The sequence below is a fragment of the Salmo salar genome, chromosome 12 (genome assembly GCF_965601325.2).
Source record: "Salmo salar chromosome 12, fSalSal1, whole genome shotgun sequence".
NCBI lineage: Eukaryota > Metazoa > Chordata > Actinopteri > Salmoniformes > Salmonidae > Salmo > Salmo salar.
Genome location: NC_138302.1, coordinates 40,378,013 through 40,400,762, shown reverse-complemented (window position 1 = coordinate 40,400,762; position 22,750 = coordinate 40,378,013). Strand labels below are relative to the sequence as shown.

General features: G+C 41.2%; 1 protein-coding gene across 3 annotated transcripts; it reads right to left on the bottom strand.

Moving 5' to 3' along the window:
* Window positions 1–63: 63 nt before the first annotated feature.
* LOC106565008 (calpain-1 catalytic subunit-like) lies at window positions 64–22,208 on the bottom strand. Of its 3 annotated transcripts, XM_014131563.3 has the most exons (23): window positions 22,064–22,208; window positions 20,433–20,462; window positions 19,451–19,697; window positions 17,615–17,684; window positions 12,349–12,467; window positions 11,834–11,967; window positions 11,283–11,451; window positions 10,743–10,826; window positions 10,141–10,226; window positions 7,455–7,529; window positions 7,075–7,235; window positions 5,788–5,957; window positions 5,549–5,560; window positions 5,248–5,459; window positions 4,176–4,215; window positions 3,872–3,937; window positions 3,697–3,754; window positions 3,331–3,395; window positions 3,029–3,097; window positions 2,844–2,922; window positions 1,905–2,018; window positions 967–1,025; window positions 64–872 (listed from the first exon to the last, which is right to left on the bottom strand). In XM_014131563.3, the coding sequence occupies exons 3-23, from the start codon at window positions 19,694–19,696 to the stop codon at window positions 846–848; spliced, it is 2,115 nt and encodes a 704-aa protein (XP_013987038.1). In that variant the 5' UTR covers window position 19,697; window positions 20,433–20,462; window positions 22,064–22,208; the 3' UTR covers window positions 64–845. The 3 variants fall into 3 exon arrangements, 2 of the variants coding, with proteins under 2 accessions (XP_013987038.1, XP_013987039.1); XM_014131564.3 differs by lacking the exon at window positions 20,433–20,462 and having other exon boundaries at window positions 22,064–22,205; XR_014379687.1 differs by lacking the exons at window positions 64–872; window positions 967–1,025; window positions 1,905–2,018 and having other exon boundaries at window positions 2,904–2,922; window positions 3,331–3,391.
* Between the last annotated feature and the right edge of the window lie 542 nt (window positions 22,209–22,750).

The following is a 22,750-nucleotide window of genomic DNA, read 5'->3' as shown; positions in this document are numbered from 1 at the left end:
AGGGATTATAACTATGCATTAACCATGTTCTTAATCATCTTTAGAAAATGAATAACTCAAAAGTTACATGATCAGTCAGTTTTTATTCAGTGACATTCTTCGCAGAATTAAAATGTGCAGTTCAGCATATGCATCAAAGTTACTTTTTACCTTGTCACATTTTGAGGAGTCCCTTTCCTACATTTAGTGTTTTAGTTGAAAGTACCCTCACCAATTTCTAGACTAAAATTGCCATCTTGAGAAAAAGATTAGTTATATTTCTGTCTTTAACTGATGTAGTTTACTGTACTGAGGTATCCTAAAGACTAAGGCATCAGTACAATTTACAGTTCATTAGCAGCCTATAGCTCTACATACTTTTTATAATCCAAGATCCTGCGAATGGTAGCCAAAAAATACATAATGTCACAGAGTATGATATCATCTCTTATTACAGACTAGCATCTGAATTTGATGGTTAAACAAAAGAGGAAAACCTAAGAGGTTTGGAATGGAACTTAAAAAAATACAGGCATTCTTTGCACAACGGTATGCCCTGAAAGCCTTGCCATTGTATAATGCGTGCAGTGATTTATATGCAGCGACTCCCTAAGTAGAGCATTTCATTTTCATCACGTGTAATTGACCAGGTTAAATGCAATTGCCAAGTTATTGAGCAGAGGCAACAAGGTATTTGTAGTGGTGATTCAACAGCAGGAAGTAGTAGTTTCTTTGGGGTTGTTTGAGATGATGCAAGCCTTAGTTGGGTGCACTGAGATGCTTTGGAGGCACTTTGAGGCTATGGTTGTCCTCTACTATGGGAGTGTATGTGTCCTCTTCTACAGCATACAAGATCACCATACACTTCAACCACACATGGTCATATACAGCCACTGTGAGAGACAAAGACAGAGTGGATAAGGTTATGTTTTCCATAGTGAATCAGTGATTAAAAGATACATAGCATTGAAATTCAAATGGGCTCACCTCTGTGATATTCATTTCAGCAGTTCCAGTGCCTTCTCTATCCAACTCCTGGAAGGCCTCTGTGAAAATATATATTTTTTGATTTGTGCTTTAACACTATCTATAATTAAGGCCATGAACTTTTCTTGACCATCTGACCAATGACATCTTTAACCTGTAATTCGATGCACCCCCCCTGTTAACGACTGATAACGAAACATGTCTGTGAAATTATTTCCCTGCTTGCTGTTTACAAATGAAAAACCATTGCTGACTGTTTTTTGTTATGTTGAGTAGCAGAAGTAATATAAATGCCCCAGTTAATAGAAGAGTGCATGGACAATTCACATGCTTTGAAGCTTAAAGGGATACTTTGGGATTTTGGCAATGAGGCCATTTATCTACTTCCCCAGAGTTGGATGAACTTGTGGATACCATTTTTTATGTCTCTGTGTCCAGTATGAAGGAAGGTAGAGGTCGTTTCGTGAGCCAATACTAACTAGCGTTATCACAAAGACTAAGTCTATGGGTATTTGCTAGCATGCTCATTGTGAAAATCCTGAAGTATCCCTTTAATGTGTGATAAGTAGAATATTCATGGAAATGATTAAGGTATGAAGATGTGATGAATGACTAAGCTTCAGAGGACATTACATCAATGTCTTGGTGCTGGAGGACAGAACTACCAGTACAGATAGAAGTCAAGAATTTCTCCTGGTCCTAGTTATGAAATGATAATGTGAATTCATTCACAAAATCACAGTCCAGAAACAATCGCTGGCCTAGCCTTCACCCCCCTTTGCAGATTTTAAAGAATCCAATATGTATGCAAAATGGTAATAATGGCTCCACTAACCATTCCAATCAGGCATAGGGGAGCTTACATATATCCAATACTTTCAGGACTAAATGATGTTTCTGGACCAGGTTGTGTAGTCAAAGACAAAAAAAATACATACTGAACATGGCTTCTAGCTTGACCAGACAGCAGACAAAGTTATCAAAGTCGATGACCTCGTTTTCAGCATATCTGGCCACAAGCACCTGGTTCAGCCTGTTGTTCAGTTTGAATCCTGTGAAGATCATAAAGCATGTAGCACATGAAAACCAAAGAGTATTTTTCCGACATCACATTGTCGAAGCCTGGTCCCAGATCTGGTTGTGTTATTATGTCAACTCATAGTAATGCAATGGCAATAAGTGACAAGGAGTTGACATGATAGCACAAACAGATCTGGAACCAGGCTACTGTAGTCTGACTGTAAAGATGAAAGCAGTGTTATCCATTGATATCAACCAGTGGAGGCTGCTGAGGGGAGGACGGCTCATAATAATGGCTGGAACAGAGCGAATGGGATGGCATCAACTTATTCAGCGCCAGTCATGACCACAAGCCTGTCCTTCCCAATGAACATTTACATTACATTTTAGTCATTTAGCAGACGCTCTTATCCAGAGTGACTTACAGTAGTGAATGTATACATTTCTTTTTCCGAACTGGTCCCCCGTGGGAATCGTACCCACAACCCTGGCGTTGCAAACACCATGCTCTACCAACTGAGCCACACGGGACCATTAAGGTGCCACCAACCTCTTGTGATATCAACAGTACTGAATTACCTATAATGTCATTGACTTAATTGACAACATCAACTCTGCAATTCATAATGTGTTGTAGTGCATAAATAATGTAGAGTTATAGTACAAAAGTTATCGGCGTTAGCTGTTTCATTGAAGCCCCTGGATTGTGTTCAGTAGGTACACTGTAGCAAAACCTACACGTTATTTCAAGTTCAGGTAGCTAGTTTCTCTCTATTTTACTCTATTCAAAAATATTTGTGCTCGTTTCGTGTCTACTGAACAACACCAATGCAGTAGTGCGAAGATAGAGTAATCACCAGCAGACTCCAAGGCCAGACGCATCTCATAGGAGCTCATACATCCAGACTTGTCCAGATCAAACTGGCGGAAGATTCCCTGGGAAAAGAAAAGATTAGAGCCTTCTATTCTTGCATGCCATTGTCAATTTTACTATTACAGAAGTGAAATATTGTCATACAATTATCAGCATATTTCAACTCACCAGCCACTTCCTGATCTTATTCCACAGAATCTGAAACTCAACTATACCAAGGCGAGCGCTGCAATCTTTCTGCGTGACAGGTGAGTCAAGGTGTCATGATAGCAATTGGAAATGGAGTGCAACATTTGTCTGTTATTGTCACATATCAAAGTAATGATACTTTTTTGTGATCATGCAATTGATTATGTATGTATTGTATTTTTCATTAATACTGCCGTAATATATCCTTTGCCCAAATAAAGTTGAGTATGTATTGAAATGAAGGGTAGGGAGTGTTAAAGTGACTAGCTGAGGAAGGATACGTCTAATAGGCTGACCATGCCTCTACAGGACTCCATGCTGAACCCATCAGTCTTCAGGTCCCTGTCTGGGAATCAAATCAAATTTAAAATTATAACACACTTTACATTAAAACAATAAATGAAAAAAGTTAAAGCATTAAAGAGGATAAATAAAAGAACATAAGATCACAGAAGATGTGTAAAATAATCACTTATTAAAGGCCCGGCTAAAAAGGTGGGGTTTTAAAAGTGATTTAAAAACATCAATGGTGTCTGTAGCTTTTACCTGAATATAGGATAACAGACCACATTTCAGAAATTGCATTGAATGGATGATGAGTCACTAAACCCCCTGGACCTGAAGAGCATTGAATGAACACTACTTACGTTTGGTCACCACCCTATTGAGAATGGTCCTGAGCTCACGGACAGAGATCTCCATGTCCTAAAACATAAAGCAGATAATGGTTTTGTACTCAAAAAGTTTCCATGTTCTTAAACATAAAACACATCATCTTTCCACTCAAATGCGCTTCAGAGCAAAACCAAACTTCAAACTCACCTCCCCAGATAACTGAGCGAACATGGCCCTGAATGAGTCCTCAATGTCACTCTCTGAGATGTCCTCCTGTGAAGATAAAGACTCGGTTGTCCATCCATGTTGATGCATGCATGCATGTATGTATGTATACACACACACACCCTACTCCACACTCTCAAACTTAAAGAAAAATACATTTTTATTTTTCCGTAATGAAAAATGGAATGTCTCAATTGCATAAGTATTTGCACCCCTGAGTCAAGTCCTTGGTGTTAGCACTTATTGCAAGGGAGTTGACACTTGAACATTAAGCTTGTCTCTTTACCTCATCTTCAAAGTTTGCCACCACATCATCATCCAGTTCTCTGAAATGACATAGCAACTATTTAAAATAAATTCCATAAATATTTACATGCATTGTTTAGAATATACCAAAGCTGCTTTTTACATTCAGTAATAGCCATACAATACAATAGCCACAGACTCTTATTCCAATTCTTTACCAAATTGTGCCAATGTCTAGAAGCTAGTGGTATACAGATGTCAAATCTTAACTTGATCACGCTTTTGTCGCTGATAATTTTCCAACTGCATCAGGAAATTCAAATGTGATTCCTGAAAAGTTATATTTTTCTCTCCATGCGGGGGCAGTCAAACGCTAGGCTAAGTCCTATTACACCAACATTCAAATGTACAAAAATGTATCTGAAATGCAGCCATACTCATCAACAACTGTCATTTTATATAGCTTAATACCACAGATAGATATTGTGGGTGGGTGGTTGGATGGAGTCTTGTTGGATATGTGGGGTTGGCGGATCAAGGCTCACTTATTTTTCTTTCTTTTCATTTACATACTAAATGTATAATTTTTTAAAACTCTAATATGATCATAATGATCAATACTTTGTATATATGTAAAATATATTACTCCCCCCATGGTCATAAAAAATCATTGGTTTTCATGAGCCATTGCGTAGGCTACCTCAGCTACACAATGGCCCATGAAAGCCTATGATTTTTTAGATCTACAGCATATATTATCGAGAAAAGGGACATCTTAAAACTAGTTGAACTGGTGCCCAGTGGACCTGCAGTAGGCCTAAAATGTAGGTACGATACTGCATTGTATACAAATGCCGCTTCCAGCTGCCCCCTGGCTGCGATTCAAAATATTTCTTCAAACATTCAAATCCTCCTACTGCAGGATTATTTTCTCCTGCAACGAAACTGGTCAATTTAAGACCCAACATCTGTACATAATTACCAACAACTGATTGAGGTGTATTGAGAAAACCAGACGAGAAATTATTTAGGATTGACAATTTTGCTGCTAACAGAACTGCATTTCTCCATTTAAGTTGCACATCCCTGAAGTACTACTATACTGTACTCACTGTGTCTCCGACTGCTTCTCAGTGAAGACTCTGAGGACAAAATCAGCCTCTTTCCCAGGTTCGAAGGTGGAGGGTACCACCAGGTACTCCCCGGGTGGCAGGCGCAGCCGTGCGCTCACCTCCCTCAGGTTGATAAAGGTCTCAGAACGTGCACATGATGAGTGCTTCAAGAAGAAGTCTTTCTTCAAGTGAACACTTTGACAACCCTTAAACTGAGAGAAGAAGGACAGGGGGTAGATAGGGCTAGTTTGTGTGTGTGTGTGTGTGTGTGTTTATGTGGGTGCGTGAAACCGTTACATACCTCTTCTGGAATCTGTAATAATAGAAAGGCCAAGGTCAGTTTTAGGGACATTTTGTTTTGGTCTACTGTTGATTCTTTGGTCACTGGGTATCACATCAAATAAACAGACATTATATACAGAATCTACCTCTTCTTCGCAAAATGTATCTTTAGTTTCTTCTACCCTTCATCGACTTTAATTGCGGCTTAATTTTCTCCTCTGCTACTGGCATGTCACCATGTCACCTTTGACCCCTCACCTCATAGATGGCAAAGCCAATGGTGTGCATGTCCTGGCCCTGGCGTCGGTAGCGGCGCCTATCCTTCTGCATGAGAGCCACCAAGAAGCTGCAGGCCTCCTCTTCATCCTCAGGGTCATCGTCCTCCTCCAGCAGGGTAATCTTATACTGGGGGTTGATCCAAAAGGTGTCTAACAAAGACAGAAGGCAGAGGTCATGATAATGTATATTTTGGGTTCTACCTCCTTTTGAACATAGCAAGTAAAAACGCCTGCAGTCAATTCTAACTCAACTCAGGGCTCTATTTTAACAAACCAAACGCAAACGTAAATCTTAGCACACTCGCGCAGTGCTGTGAGTGTGTCAGGAATATTTTTATTGTTTTGACAGCGGGAATTATGGGCACAACAGCTGGCGGTAGTGTAGAGGTACGCTTTTCATTAATTTGTTGTAGGTGTAACAAGGGCTTGACCACTCACTGGCCAATGAAAACCTGCTCCGAAGCTTTTAATGTGGTTGTGCATTTACGGTGTTTGATGTTCCGTTGTCATGAACTCCAATTCATTAGGAGGGCATGGCTGTGCGTCTTATCCATTGAAGACTGTTTATTAAACGCCATAGGCCTACAGTAACCCTATAATAGGCCTAGTTAAAAAAAAACATGTACCCAGTTTTTCACAAAAGGTAATTGGCTTCAACATGGGAATACTAGCCTACACATTACATTCGCATTTCCGTTGCCTAAATTGCAATGCCGGTCGGAGCCATGGACATTGCCTGCAAAACATTTTAAGATTAGCCAACCTTCACCGTTGATATGGTCTGTATGGTGACTTTGCCACGTGAAGAAAACAAAAAACAAACAAACAAACAGGCAAATATCTTAGATCACGTCCCTCCGATACATACGGCCCCAGAGCTGCAGTACCTGTTCACTTCTCTCCTTTATCCGATTCTGTCTATGATCCTACAGCACCACCTAATGTCATAACTAGGTACTTGAAAGCATAACACCAAAATATCTGTATATTCCTTATAAAATATGTTATGGTATGTTCTCACTAGGATATTTGTATGTTGCAACATATGCAATCCATGAACAATGTATGCAAAACATGTGATAAACAAAAGACATGAAGTCAGTGACTGATGAAGTTGAAGTGTATCTCTGAATCCAAAATCAACTCCTTGCCCCTACCACCTAGTTGGAATTGTTACCATATTGCTTACAACTATCCAATCCTCTCAGGTCTACATGAGTGCCTACAAGGTAGTGGGTGTAGTGTGGTGGTCATGGTGCCCTCTCACTTGGATGGTTCCGGCAGCCTCCAGCCGTGCTGCCCTTCCTCCAGCCTCCGTCAAACTTAATGGTGTTCCAGAAACTCTGGCTGTCATCACTCAGAGCGTCTGCTGTCAAGTTACAGATCTCCAGCCGGGAAAACTGGCGCAGGAACTCCTGGAAGGGCATCCTGTATATTCAGAGAGCAGGGAAAGGGAGACAGACAGAATCGGTTTGATAAAATATTTTATATTTCCATCTGGTTTGGGTCAGGTGTGGGTTGGGTTATATTATTATCGGGTGCCGGTGTGGTATACAGGGTCCAGCCCCAACAAACAGGATGCCATAGAAAAACAACAGAGTTGTGGGTGGAAAACACACAAGGTGATATCTCAGAATGTGAACTCACCAGAACTCCCCATCCTCCATGTGACAATTCATGTCCTCCCTCTCTGTTGGATCAATCGCATCCCACTCAGACGAACTAATAGCAATATCCGAGAGAGAGACAGACAAGGAGAGAGAGAGAGAAAAAGAGAGAGACAGTGATGAGTATTGTTTAACTGATCAATAGAAATGTAATGCAAAGATCTTACTGACAACAACCTTAAAACTAAAGGGAGAGAGTACAGAAAAAAATCAGGTACAAGGCAAGCAGGTACGAGCTCCGCAAATCCATTAGGGACGCAAAAAGTAAATAAAGACTCAAACTTGAATTGATGTTCAACAACTCAGACTCACGACGCATGTGGCAAGGACTACAGACTACAGACATCCAGGAAAACTCTCGCTGCTCCAGATGACCAGGTGCTTTTGCTCTCCGAGGCTGACGTGAGGGAAACTCTTATGAGTGAATACTCACAAACCCACCAGTCCAGATGAGTGTGTGCTGGCAAGGGCCGGGATGATACCAGTAACACGATACTTGTTAGTATCGTGGCAAGGAAACAAATCACAAAGCAGATTCACCTTCTTTAGGAAAACAGCCCTAATGTTGGTAACAAACATCATCACGTTGTCATCCAGAGTCACATTTATTTATTTTCCAAGCTATAGCAGACAACATTTTACATACAGAAGGTTTTTAAAGGACCAAAGAGTTTGTTCTGCATCGTTTCATTTTTGCCATGGAAAAACAATTGCGATATCATCTCAGTCCTAGTGCTTACCAGCTGGGGGGCATCTTCTCTGACATCTTCAAACTGTCCCGGGCTGTAGACCCCACCTGCTTCAAGGAGAACATTACGTCCCAGTGCCCAAGAAAAACAAGGTGACATGCCCAAATGACTATCGCCCTATCGGACTCACCCCGGTCATCATGAAGTGCTTCAAGAGGCTGGTCATTGCCCACATCAAGGCCAGCATGCCAGGCACACTGGACCCACTCCAATTTGCCTACCGCGCCAACAGATCCACAGAAGATGCCATTTACATCACTATTCACACAGCCCTAACACATCTGGACAAGAGGAACACTTGTGAGAATGCTGTTCATTGACTACAGTTCAACACTATTGTTCCCTCCAAGCTCGACACAAAGCTCTGCAACTGGATCCTGGGCTTCCTGACGGGCAGACCACAGGCTGTGAGGATTGGTAACAACACCTCCCCCATACTGACTCTTAACATAGGGGCCCCCCAGGGGGGTGTCCTCAGCCCTTTTCTGTGCTCCCTGTTCACCCACGACTGCGTGGCTTTGCATGACACCAACAAGTCAGCCTATAGCGAGGAGGTAAGTGAACTGGCATTGTGGTCTCCCTCAGCGTCAGCAAAACAAAGTAGTTGTTTGTTGACTTCAGGAAGCAGAGGAAGGAACATGCCTTGATCCACATCAACAGGACTGCAGTAGAAAGAGTCTGCAGTTTTATGTTCTTCGGGGTCTACATCACCGAGGACGTCACATTAACCAATACCACCACCACCACCACCACCACTCTTGTCAAAAGAGTGCAACAGCATCTCTACTTCCTAAGGTGACTAAAGAAATTTGGCATGCCACCCCGGGTCCTCTCTAAATACTACAGCTGCATTATCGAGAGCGTCCTGACCGGTTGAATCGCGGCCTGGTACAGGAATTGCTCCATCCACGACCGCAAGGCAAGGCCCTTCAGCGGGTGGTGAAGAGCATGACAGTATCGGAGCACGAGACTGTCGGAACTAGAAGCACAAGCATTTCGCTACACTTGCATTAACATCTGCTAACCACGTGTATGTGACAAATACAATTTGATTTGATACCAACAGACTCAGAGACAGTTTCTATCTACAAGCCATCAGACTGCTGAACACTTGAACTGGACTGACTAGCAGCCTCTCATTCTCCACACCTTAGCACACATGCACCCACTCACGGACACACCCACCCACACACATCACAACTGCTGCTAACAGACTCTTATTATTATTGCTAAATACTGCACAATTTAAAACACTTGCCCCCAAATCCCCCCTTCCCCAAAACAAGTGTAAATATTAGATTATAAATTGTGGCTTCCTCTATTATACTTATGCTAAAATTATTATTCTACTTAGTAACTTACTTTATGTTCGTATCCTTAACTTTTCTTATTTCTTATTGTTTTTGCATTGTCGAGAAGGAACCTGCAAGTAAGCATTTCGTTGGATGGTGTATACCATGTGTATCCTGTACATACGACTAATAATACGTGAAAATTGAATAGCGAATTCGTGCACACAAACAGATGTACACAGACACACACGCAGCCTTTTGGGAGCCCTAAGCGAGATTTGGTTGCAGTTTAAAAGCACATTTTGCCTCAACTTAAGCCATGTTCATACGATATCTGGGTGAATAACAATATCAAATGGGGGACCCCTGGATCAGGGGCCCCCTGAAGATCAGGGCCCCTGGGCACATGCCCTTCATGCCCAGTAGGTAATTCAGCCATGAAGGTTTAGATATAGCTGGCTTGGCTAACTTACCTAGCAATCTTATAAAATGTTAGCTGACATGGGCTAATTGAGTGACTGTCAGTGACTGACATAAGAGAAAAACTGCTGATGCACATTGAGTACTATACCCGACTGAGCCCTACACTGTCCAGAAAGGCATGATGGTTGTGATGTGAACTCACTTATCACTCCAAGCCCCAGTCCACTCCACCTGACCCCAGGGGTTACGAATACGGATCAACCTCTCCATGCGACCCCGGAAATCCACCTTTGATGATAGACAGACACACAAAATTTGGGTCAGATTTTACTTAGAAATTTTAACCACTTGCCACATTCCAATTTGAGAGTAGAATTTCTCAATCATGATGTTGTTTGATAGTCACAGATGCCCATATAACTATTAATTTGGAAATAAGTCATTTCTGTAAAAGATTGCCTGTTTACTGAAAGATGAGGAGAATAAATGCTTCTTATTTTGCTTTTTGTGATTTGTTTACGTTTATATTCCTGTTTTCACCACTCCTTTTCCTCCAATTCCAGATTCACACTAGGGTCAAACTGAGCCCCGCTATGCTAAGTTGTACTTAGCTGGCCTGCTTACAAATCCACCATGGAACCATGCTGGAAAGGATAATGTGAAAATGAAAAATCTGAGCTATTACAGTATGGTTCGGGTCTGCGCTATAGTATGAATCAGGCACAATCGCCTAAGGCTTGAAACGGCCCGCAGGAAGAGGCAAAACCCTCACTTTTCCACATAGCCTTATTTTCACTCACTCACCTGCTTCAGACCTGTGACAGAGTAGGCATGGCCTTTAACCAGCTTCTTAAAGGTCACTGCCTCCATGTCGAAGGCACTGGTGATCTGGGAATGCAGATGTCATCATACATATTCAATTGTTACCACACACACTTGGGACATGACATCTTTGGCCAAAACTATAATTGTAGCTTCAGGCTAACAAAATACTGTATGCCCATGGGTTTGGGAAGATGTGCCCATTTCTGTCCAATGAGGCAATGTCTAAACCAATATTTCTGTCCATTTTAGGGGACCACTTTTGGCTCAAACCATCCCCAGAGGCAAAACGATGAGAATACTGCAGCTCCCAATTCCATTATGTGGAAAGATAGGTTGTTTTAAAATAAGCTTGTGAGTGATTCTGTTGTTTTGGGGAATTTAAAAGCTGAATGGGGGAAAATGTCAACCTAGATTAGAACCAGTGACCTAGGTCCCATCCAGAAACAACCCCCATCTGAGAGGACTGCATATGTGTACTGCAGGTTGTCGTGTGTGTCATGTAACAGGGACGCCACTTACGTCAATGGAGCAGCCCAGAAGGGAGCCTCTCTCCAGGGCTTTACCGATGATCCGGTACAGATCCTTAGGTGCCTTACGTAGCTCGTAAAACTCTGCCACGCCACCGGTGAAGTCCTCAAAGCCCTCTGTGGTGCTGCCACCAGACAAGGCCTCATAGGAGCCACTCAGTCTAACACAAAAATGTCACAATGTGTCAATCCTGGAAAATAATTCTATCCCTTCATGCAACAATGTAAAAGTATTCACTATCTGCAATATTCATAAATGAAATGTACATTCATAAAACAAACATAACATTATAGCTACATAGATTTATGAAAGCTTAAGGAATGTATGATGCAATTACACATGTCAGAGCTAACTGGACTTATGACATGTATGCTTTATGAACACACTGTTTACTTGGTGTAGCAAATAAAATGTAGAAAAAAAATACAATTATATTCTAAGATGGATGCACTGTATACCTGAATTAAAGCCTGTTTTACAGTACCATTAAAAACATTTAAAGCTTTTGACACAGACAATAGCTAATATTAGGAAAATCATACTTGGCATAAGCCTTCTCAATCAGGGCACTCCAGAACTCGTTACCCTCAGCAGAGTGAACAAACATCAGCTCGCCATCTTTGACAGGCAGTCGATCATCAATGACAACATCCACCCACTCTCCAAACTGCCAGAACTGTGAACAAACAAAACAGTCATTACTATTGGTGAAGAATTTGGAGTCAGACATGAAGGTTAGAATTGTTTTATGCTCCCCTATGAAGCTAAATAACGTCTCCAGCATATGTTTCTAAGTGCTTCCCATAATCACCTAATAATATATGCCAGAACTGTTGTCTCTCTGGGAATTTTTTTGTGGAAAATCCCTGTGACCTGATAATTCAGGAATTGAGCCTCCTACAAAGGTTGATTTAAAATCCCTCCAATCAAACTTCAATCTGAATATGGCAAGTCACTCTTTCTTACATATTTAGGCTACAACGCTGTATCATTATATTATCTTTCATTAAAAGGTTTTTCCTATTCCATTTCCTCTATTCTGTTTAATTGAATGGACCTGGAAGTGGAAGATGCCAGCGTAGTTGCCTTGGAAGGTTTGACCATGAGGGACCACCCTGTGTAGCAGCTTCTCGTTAAGGGTGAGGGAAGCAATGGCTGCCAGGAGCCAGCAGTCACCTAGCCAGAGGTAAAATAGTAAAAAATAAATTAATCAAATGTATTTATAAAGAACTTTTTAAACACTGAGCGGTTGTCACCAAGTGCTTCACAGTAACCTGGCCTAAACTCCAAAGAGCAAGCAGATGCACAGTGGCCTGGAAAACCTTCCTACGAGGAGGAGGAAACCTAGAGAGGAACCAGGCTCAGAATAGAAGCACCTGGTCCAGATGGGAGAAGAGGGAGATAGTTAAAGCATTTTCAAATGTAATCATTTCGACCTTGGGTGAAAGTGTGAGAGAGGGTGAATAAATATAAGCTAGTTTAGCTGAGCCTCAAATGTTTTCTTAAAATAATGCCAAATAACGATAGAGAAATCTTAACATTCAAAATCTAAAAGGCACCATAGCCTAAATTAGTAATGTGTGCATCTTTCGAAAATATTACCCATATGTCTTAAAACACAACATTTACACTGTCTGGTGCGGTTTCTATCTCACCACTTTAAATGAAGGCTGCTGTTAGTAGAAAACAAAACACTTAACTCATTTCAAGCACTCAGCTCAAATTAACCTTGTTCAGCATTTAGTAGTGAGTGAATAGCCAACCTAATGCATTTTGGCCAGTCTGAGCCAAGCCTTCAAACATTTGTTCTTGTTTTCCAAAACCTCAACTCTTTGAAAATTGCTTCCAATTTGCTTTAACTGAAATCATGCACCATCAGTAGACTACTATCAATGGCATGCAGCAAGAACAGCTGAATATGTCAAAGGCTTATTCCCACCATCGTCACATTGTTAAATCCATCAGGCAACCTCAACTATTATGGTCCCGTGTAGATCAGTTGGTAGAGCATGGCGCTTGAAACATCAGGGTTGTGGGTTTGATTCTCACGGGGGACCAGTATGAAAATGTATGTACTCACTACTGTAAGTTGCTCTGGATAAGAGCGTCTGCTAAATTACTCACATGTAAATGTATTCAGCTTTTAAGAGGTCATGTACTGTAACTGAGTTAGTGTGGGGAGTAAGCATTAGCTACTTCCCTATAGAGGGAGCTATCGGGATTGCTAATGCAATGTTAAAAGGTCCCCAATGTCACGACTGGGGATTGCTCTGGCCTCGAGGTCTTGCTAAAATATCCCTTTCTTTTAAGCTAAGTAACTGCTGTTATCGACTGGAGGGGTTGAAATCCTAAGGTGAAGGCCACACTCAAACGCATGAACAGATTAAAATTGTGTATGACCAATATCATTGTCCGTTTTTGTCCGTCAAAAGTACAACTTCAAAAAGCATTGGCTTCATCTGAAATTCTCGAACATTAAATTCTAGTGTGTCGGCGTTCTAATGTGGGTGCATATGACAGCAGCCTTATCCATATAAGTGTATACTCAGAAGTAGATATGTTCAATAAGTTAAGCACTGCTTGCTGGTGAAAAAGTTAAAGTATGGACCTTATAGTGAGGAGTATTATCAGATTGTGAATCATTGTCACATCTATTACATTTCAAGCACTGGTTAGCTTCAACCTGAAGTTTGATGAGCCTTATAGAATGCTTGAAAGGCTACATAACTCAATCAAGTTAATTCCCCAATACAAACAAAGGGGGAGCCCATAGGCTGTGACATAACAGGAGAGTCAACTCCTGCCAAAGACAGAAAGAGAGAAGTTGTTTGTGGGCTGGGTCTTCAGCCCGTCATGTGTATAACAATTACACATCCGACCGCCTTTTCACTTCCAGCTAGACTAGAGATATGAGGAAGCTTTAAACAAGACTTGTGAGATCCCAAGAACAAAACAGTTTGGGGCTTTTTTTGGCCATATCCTGTGATCTACTCACAACATTTTCTCACTAGTTAAAAAGGAAGCTGATCATGACATTAATCACGACTGATAGCTCGCTGATTGAACAATCTTTTATCTTGAATTCCATTTCAGTGGCTAGGTCCGTTATCCTCCTCCCTCCACCCTGTTTTGCAAACAGAGATTGCTGCATGGGACATCAGCCAAGATCCATTAGCACGCTTTCTCTGTAGGCGTATCCGCTATTAGCCTTTCTGTGAATCATTACCAGTGTCTCCCTGACTCACAAATGGGTTCTGCCACACCCAAACAGTCAGCTGCCTAGTCAGGGTCATTCTTCTTTTACACATAGAGCTATTACAAAAGAGATATACAGTACCAGTCAAAAGTTTGGACACACCTACTCATTCAAGGGTTTTTCTTTATTTTATATTATTTTCTACATTGCAGAATAATAGAGAAGACATCAAAACTATGAAATAACACATATGGAATAATGGAACCAAAAAAGTGTTAAACAAATCAAAATATATTTTAGATTCTTCAAAGTAGCCATCCTTTGCCTTGATGACAGCTTTGCACACTCTTGGCATTCTCTCAACCAGCTTCATGAGGTAGTCACCTGGAATGCTTTTCCAACAGTCTTGAAGGAGTTCCCACATATGCTGAGCACTTGTTGGCTGCCGTCCAAATCATCCCAACCACCTCAATTGGGTTGAGGTCGGGTGATTGTGGAGGCCAGGTCATCTGATGCAACACTCCATCACTCTCATTCTTGGTAAAATAGCCCTTACACAGCCTAGAGGTGTGTTGGGTCATTGTCCTGTTGAAAAACAAATGATAGTCCCACTAAGCCCAAACCAGATGGGATGGCGTATCGCTGCAGAATGCTGTGGTAGCCATTCTGGTTAAGTGTGCCTTGAATTCCAAATAAATCACAGACAGTGTAACCAGTAAAGCACCCCCACACCATCACACCGCCTCCTCCATGATTCACGGTGGGGACCACACATGAGGAGATCACCTGTCCACCTACTCTGTGTCTCACAAAGACATGGCGGTTGGAACTAAAAATCTCAAATTAGGACTCATCAGACTAAAGGACAGATTTCCACAGGTCTAATGTCCATTGCTTGTGTTTCTTGGCCCAAGCAAGTCTATTCTTATTATTGATGTTCTTTAGTGATTGTTTCGTTGCAGTAATTCAACCATGAAGGCCTGATTCACGCAGTCTCCTCTGAACAGTTGATGTTGAGATGTGTCTGTTACTTGAACTCTGTGAACCATTCATTTGGGCTGCAATTTCTGAGGCTGTTATCTCTAATGAACTTATCCTCTGCAGCAGATGTAACTCTGGGTCTTCCATTCCTGTGGCGGTCCTCATGAGAGCCAGTTTTATCATAGCGTTTGATGGTTTTTGCGACTGCACTTGAAGAAACTTTCAAAGTTCTTGAAATTTTCCAGATTGACTAACCTTCATGTCTTAAAGTAATGATGGACTGTCATTTCTCTTCACTTATTTGAGCTGTTCTTGCCATAATATGGACTTGGTCTTTTACCAAATAGGGCTATCTTCTGTATACCAACCCTACCTTGTCACAACACAGCTGATTGGTTGAAACGCAAGAGTGCGCAAAGCTGTCATCAAGGCAAAGGGTGGCTACTTTGAAGAATCTCAAATATATTTTAATTTGTTTTACACTTTTTTGGTTTCTATGTTATTTCATAGTTTTGATGTTTTCACTATTATTCTACAATGTAGAAATTAGTAAAATCCCTTGAATGAGTAGGTGTGTCCAAGCTTTTGACTAGTACTGTATATGTACACTAACGTTCAAAAGGTTGGGGTCACATAGAAATGTCCTTGTTTTTGAAAAAAAATCTCATTTTTTGTCCATTAAAATAACATCAAACAGGTCAGAAATACAGTGCAGACATTGTTAATGTTGTAAATGACTATTGTAGCTGGAAATGGCTTATTTTTAATGGAATATCTACATACGAGTACAAAGGCCCATTATCAGCAACCATCACTCCTGTGTTCCAATGGCACGTTGTGTTAGCTAATCCAAGTTTATCATTTTAAAAAGGCTAATCGATCATTAGAAAACCCTTTTGCAATGATGTTAGCACAGCTTAAAACTGTGTTCCTGATTAAAGAAGCAATAAAACTGTCCTTCTTTAGACTAGTTGAATATGTGGAGCATCAGCATTTGTGGGTTCGATTACAGGCTCAAAATGGCCAGAAACAAAGACCTTTCTTCTGGTACTCGTCAGTCTATTCTTGTTCTGAGAAATGAAAGCTTTTCCATGCGAGAAATTGCCAAGAAATGGAAGCCCTCATACAACGCTGTATACTACTCCCTTCACAGAACAGCACACACAGAACTCCCACCACTCCCAAGGAATGTGAAAAACCATAATTGTAATCTATCCCACTGCACATCTAGGCAAGTTAGGTCTGGCAAGAATTGATTAGTTGTTTTTCTGTTCTATGGAGCAGAATGAACTACTGTATGTCTCAGAATGAGGGAAGAGCTATTCACTGTTCCATGCAGGTAGAAATTTTGTTAGTTTTTCTAGTCCTCTGGTTTCACTTAAGTGCCCTGTCGAGGAAAATAACATTCACATTGAAAACTCTGCAACACATCAGGGGGAGGAGGGACACTGCTGTTAAGCAACAAGGTTTTTTTAATAACAGGGACTTTGTCTCCCAGAAACCTCTTAAGCAAGAAACACACAGAAAATCTGTGTGTAGATAGACTGCCAATAGTTACTTATCACAGAAGGAGGCCGTTCCTTTTCTTGCTAGTACAAAATACATACCTGCTGAGTACCGACCTGATACCGCCAAAACTGCAGTTTCTACTTGTAGAATCGCAATGCTAGGCAGTAGCCGACAACTTGACTTTGAGCCAATCAGCGAGTACGAACCTCCACATGGGGGAGCCGACAGGAGTGACAAGGGGGAAAATAATAAGGCACTTTTTCTGGTCTAATCCACCCTTTTCGTCAGAGTGTTCTAAATAAAACAATAAAGCTGCATAATACATATTTTTTTCTAGAGCAAGTCTTTACATCTTTTACGTCTAGCTAAGAAGTTTTGTGCTCGAATAAGTACTTTTTGCTAATGTGCACTAGCTTATTAGTTCGCTAGATAGCTAACGATAGCTAAGTACTGTCAGCAAGCAAACGTTTGACAATCCTACCGGTGTGTCTGAGCTATTACAATAGTAGTACTGTAGTTCCTGGAGTACCACACTGCAGAAAACAGAAATACATAGTCTTTTTAAGGCCTTTCATTAAGCCCCCTTTTAGTGTCAAACTACTACAGCACATTGACACCTAAGCACATTGATACTCACCCAGTGCTCCTTGACAGATATCAGTCCTTGTGGCACCGCCCAAAATGAACTCAGGGTTATCTGAAAACTCCTATTGAAAATGAAGTAAAATCAGTAACAGTATTTTAAAGACACGCAAATATGTACACATCGAGACAAATATCATGAATAAAAATGTGGCTGAGGTTTTTAAATCTGGTGCAAAAGTTTGTGTAACTACAGTACCCCTACTTAGGATATTACAACGTCAACCCATGTCCATTTTGGACTGACACTGAAAGTATCTTTAGTCAAACTTTTCAAGCTTTCAAAAAGTCTGTCAAAAGTAGATTGTTACTCTCTCAATCAAATCAAATGTTATGTCACATGTGGCGAATACTTACAAGCCCTTACCAACAATGCAGTTTTAAGACCCCCCCCCCCCCCCCCCTCAAAAAAAGAGATAAGAATAACAAATAATTAAAGAGCAGCAGTAAATAACAATAGCGGGGCTATATACAGGGGGTACCGGTACAGAGTCAAATGACATCAAAGCATGATTTGAGGAGTGAAAAGCTGCCGCTAGTGGGAGAGGGTATGGCTGCCCTCTCAGCCTTAAGATATTTAAATCATTTAGCAGCTTGTGCTGTTAGTTAGTATACACAAGCAGCAGCTGTTGGAGGAGATATGTCTGGCATGTAGGCCTCTAGACTGTTTGTTCACCACTCCCCAACAAGGGACGCTGACTGAAGTGAGCATGGCTCTCCCGCCAGCCCACCGCCACGTTAATCTATCAACAGTGCTGTCTTTACCTCTGCTACAGAATGACAGTGTCATCACATGCTGTGCGAAAGAGGGATTTTGAGTTACATTTGTTTTGTTGCCCACCAGACACTAACATTTTCCTGTAGTAAAGAATAAAATACATTTCCAAGACCAATACAAATAACTATTTGAAAGCAGAAATAGACTGGCACATTGTGACCACAGTAACGTATCAACCATTTGTGGATAAATATTTAAGGAAGGGACTAAATTGTTGTTTGAGTGTTTTATATATATTTTTCATTTCACCTTTATTTAACCAGGTAGGCCAGTTGAGAACAAGTTCTCATTTACAACTGCGACCTGGCAACTGCGACCTACAACTGCGACCTTTATCTTTGCATGGGGTGGGAGGAATTACTGGTAAGTACACAGAAGTCACAATGAGAGATTCATCTTAAACAGCACCTTTTCAGGTTTGGTGAAATGCTAACCCTAAAAGCGAACTCTCAACGCCCTAACCCTCTTTGTTGAAAAGACCACCTGTTTTATTTCTCATGACATGCCATTCATTGTGCCCCTCCATGCCAAAATAACTATTTAATTCTCAGCACAAGCACAACATATATTTAGAGTGCCATGTGTCTTCAAGTAGCACATACATAGGGTTTGATTCAGAGGCTGGAGCAAAAGCCATTTAGACACCACGAGAATAGCTTACGCACTTTTTTGCAATACCATTTATGAGTTTAGGGACAAATCCTTACTTGAGATCTGCATTTATTTTATTTAACATTTATTTAACTAGGCAAGTCAGTTAAGAACAAATTCTTATTTACAATGACAGCCTACCCCGGCCAAACCCTAAACCGGACGACGCTTGGCCAATTGTGCATCGCCCTATGGGACTCCCAATCACGGGTGGTTGTGATACAGCCTGGAATCGAACCAGGGTCTTTAGTGACGCCTCTAGCACAGAGGTGCAGTGCCTTAGATCCCTACGTCGCTCAGGAGCACAAAGGGTTGATAATACCAAGGGATTTGTATGTGTATCTCTTGTATGGCTTCAACTACAATATTCATTTGGAACACTAACTCCTATCAGTCTCTTACTGTGGGCCTCATCCACTCCACGCCCTGGGTTTTGGATGAGTGGGGGGCCAGCTCTTTGAAGCCCAGGGAGGATGGCTCGGTGGGGAAGCAGGGGTCCTCGAACAGGCAGCCGCTCTCCAGGCACTCCTGCTTCAAGGCCTCGTAGTCCTGGTTGAGGAACTTCAGCGCCCGCTCGTTGGTTCCCATTCCCTCGGCATGTAGTCTCTCCCTCTGGATGCGCGCTGAGACTCCTCCGAATGGGTACATGCTGGGATGGAAAAAATAAGAGGGTGTGTGTGTGCGTGTGTTAAGAGGTGGGTTACTGGAAGCTAGCATATAAATAGCCCCAACAGAATAAACTTGCAGGCAGAGGGACATTGTTTCAAATGAGAGGGGACACTGTACGATGTGGCTCATTATCAGTAAACTTTTTTTACTCATGACAATGGAGATAATGTCTTAGAACTAGGAGCCATGATGGGCCCAGAGTGGCCATGAGTGGGACACTCTCTCTGAGTGCTGTCTGAATATTTAATAGATAAAACTGAGTGCCAATGTAAAGGCATTTGGATTGTCTGGAATTCCAGTTTTTTTTCATATAAATGAATTACTGGGCTTACACAAATGATAGCCTTTCGCAGATACAGTTTGACTATTGATCATACACTTTCAGTATGTTTATATCCAGCCATATAAAATATATATTTTGTTTATATGGCTGGATAGTTATAGGGTAGAACAAGCACTATGCTCAAATACTTTGAAGAGGCATTCTTCCTGGCCTGCCCTAAAAAAGGTGATCATGCTCTAACATAATTGGATATAGAGGAAGGAAACCCTGTGTCCATCCATGTAATTCTGTCAGGAACAAAACTGAAACTGCTGCATAAAACATTATTTGATGGTTAAGTTAGAGAAGGGACTACAATTCCAATCTGTACATTAGACTCCATTCCAGTCACTGAACAGACCATGACAAGAACACATATCTATATTATTGTACCTTCAGTCCTTCAGTGTGGGAGGCAGCAGGCTTGGGGAAACAAAAGTCCAGTTAATTTAGGATTCAGTCTTCACAGACGCAGTCACAAACATACATAGCTGGAATTTCACTGTAGTATAGCAAAGCAGTGAGCTATACACACATGCAAGCAAGAAGCACTGTTCGTTGTCCATGTTGTCCGTGTTGTACATTTCACTGACATGAGATTGATAAGGACAGCAGCTGGTAGAGAACTCTTATAGGTACCTATAGAGCTGGATGGTACAGTATGTCATGTCATTCACTAGGTTAATTGACTAGAGGGGGGCAGGGCTTGCTTTGAACACAGCAGCACTGTAGCATCACAGACCTATAACAAGAAGCAACTGTTTTTGAACGCTGAACTGTCTCATAACGAAAAAGGTTTATGGTACGATAGTCAATCGTTGTAGCAGATCTGTATGGTACATCACAAAGTAGGACCTAAAAACAGAATTCTATTGTTGCAGACAATGACTCCCTTCCTCCATCCAAAGACACTTGCTGTGGAAATCAAACACACTTCAATAAACTGGTAGTGATGCTCAATTTTAAAACAGTTGGAATCCCCTTTTGTTTTTGCACTCATTTACACCATGCACCTAATACAATAAACAGCCCTCGTCTTCTATTACCAATAAAATACATTTTTATGGGGTATACTCCATATATACATTTTACATAGTAACCAGATAGAAAGTCTAACAAGGCATTCATTTGGATTGATATATCAATAAACAAGGCTGCAACAATACATTTGAATCAATATCGTTGATTGAAACCGAAATGCTTGTGGCAAGTCCATTGGAACTAACGCCAATTTGCCTGCCAACACTATAGGTAACAATGTGGAATTAAATTTGCATTTCTTGTTCATTTCATGGTCATCAAGAAAACGTTGCATGATCATTTCATTTTCTTGGATAAATCCTGTAAGCCTGCATCGAATTGATCAAATTGTTGCTTTGAGTATTGATTTCAGTCTAGTCAGGTTCACACCCCTTCCAGAAAGCTGCATCACCTTTAAAATAAACCCTTAATAACACTCTGTTAGCCTCCTTATTACAATTCATTGAACCACAATCTGCATGGTTGCGATTCATTTAAAGTATAGGCCTATAGACGACTTTACTTTCTGCAATAATCCCTGTGCATATCACATTTGTTCATGTTGTTTTCAGTGGATCAAATGAGTTCATGATCTTTTTATAATTGTATAAATAAAATGCCACAGAGCAGCATGTCAAGTATTGACCGTGAAGGGTGTATGAAAGTAATGGAGCCTTTCAGAGCGAATTAACTTTGTTTTAGAAATCATATCGCAAAAAGACATCAAGGATTACGTCTGTCAATGAAGAGAGTCGCCTGCCATGTTTGGCGGAATCAGCTGACACTGAGCAGTTCGTCACATCATATTGCATCATCCAAACAATTTCCATGACTGGACATGCTTGACATAGATTACCATTGCAATGAAGCATGGTAACATGCAAATATATGCTGTTATGCTGAGTTTCAGCGCATTTCATTTCGGTAAATAGTCCCAATTCAATAACACAATCACATAGAGACATGCATCTTGCATTCCAAATCATAAATCAGACATAACTTACCACTGACTCTAAATCTTTTTAGACACTTTTCGAGGTGACGTTCAGTGTCTCTGTAAACCGATATGTGTAAATATATCTATCATGTCATCTGAGTAAAGGCCAGAACAAAGATGCAATCAGTGTTGTTACTGCAGTGTCTTGCCCAGCCCATTCCGATGGGAGGGGTTTAGCAGCATCAAAATGAGGGGGTTCGATTAATCCCGCCCGGGCAGGCGTGTTTTGTGACGGCTAAAAGTTGATTGCATTCGATTTGGTACAGGACTGCCTCCCGGGCGTGAGCGAGAAGTCCCGTTCAAAGCCCACGGCGAAGTCGGTTCATTTTTTATTTAACATTTATTTAACTAGGAAAGTCAGTTAAGAACAAATTCTTATTTACAATGACGGCCTACCCCGGCCAAACCCGGACAACGCTGGACCAATTGTGCGCCGCCCTATGGGACTCCGGCCGGATGTGATGCAGTTCAAAACAAAAGTGACGCAATGAAGCTAGGATTCTGTGTTTTCCCATGCAAAGGGGATTGGGTTAGATAAAAACGCGTTCTCTGCTTTCCCAATGAAAACTAGGAAGAACATTCAAACATTTATTTTATGGAAATTAGATGTGTTTCTGGACGATGCACCATGCTGCCTTGTTGCCAAAATGACCGAGCGAGGCAGATTACTGTTTGGTTTGAGAAAGGAGCGCCT

Excerpts from the sequence above, each read along its gene's own strand:
- LOC106565008 (XM_014131563.3), bottom strand. The coding sequence starts at position 19,696 with ATGTACCCATTCGGAGGAGTCTCAGCGCGCATCCAGAGGGAGAGACTA. Across the intron at positions 7,530-10,140 it reads ACTGGGGCTTGGAGTGATAA|TTCGTCTGAGTGGGATGCGA; the intron begins GTGAGTTCACAT and ends TATTGCTATTAG. Across the intron at positions 873-966 it reads CTGAAATGAATATCACAGAG|TGGCTGTATATGACCATGTG; the intron begins GTGAGCCCATTT and ends TGTCTCTCACAG.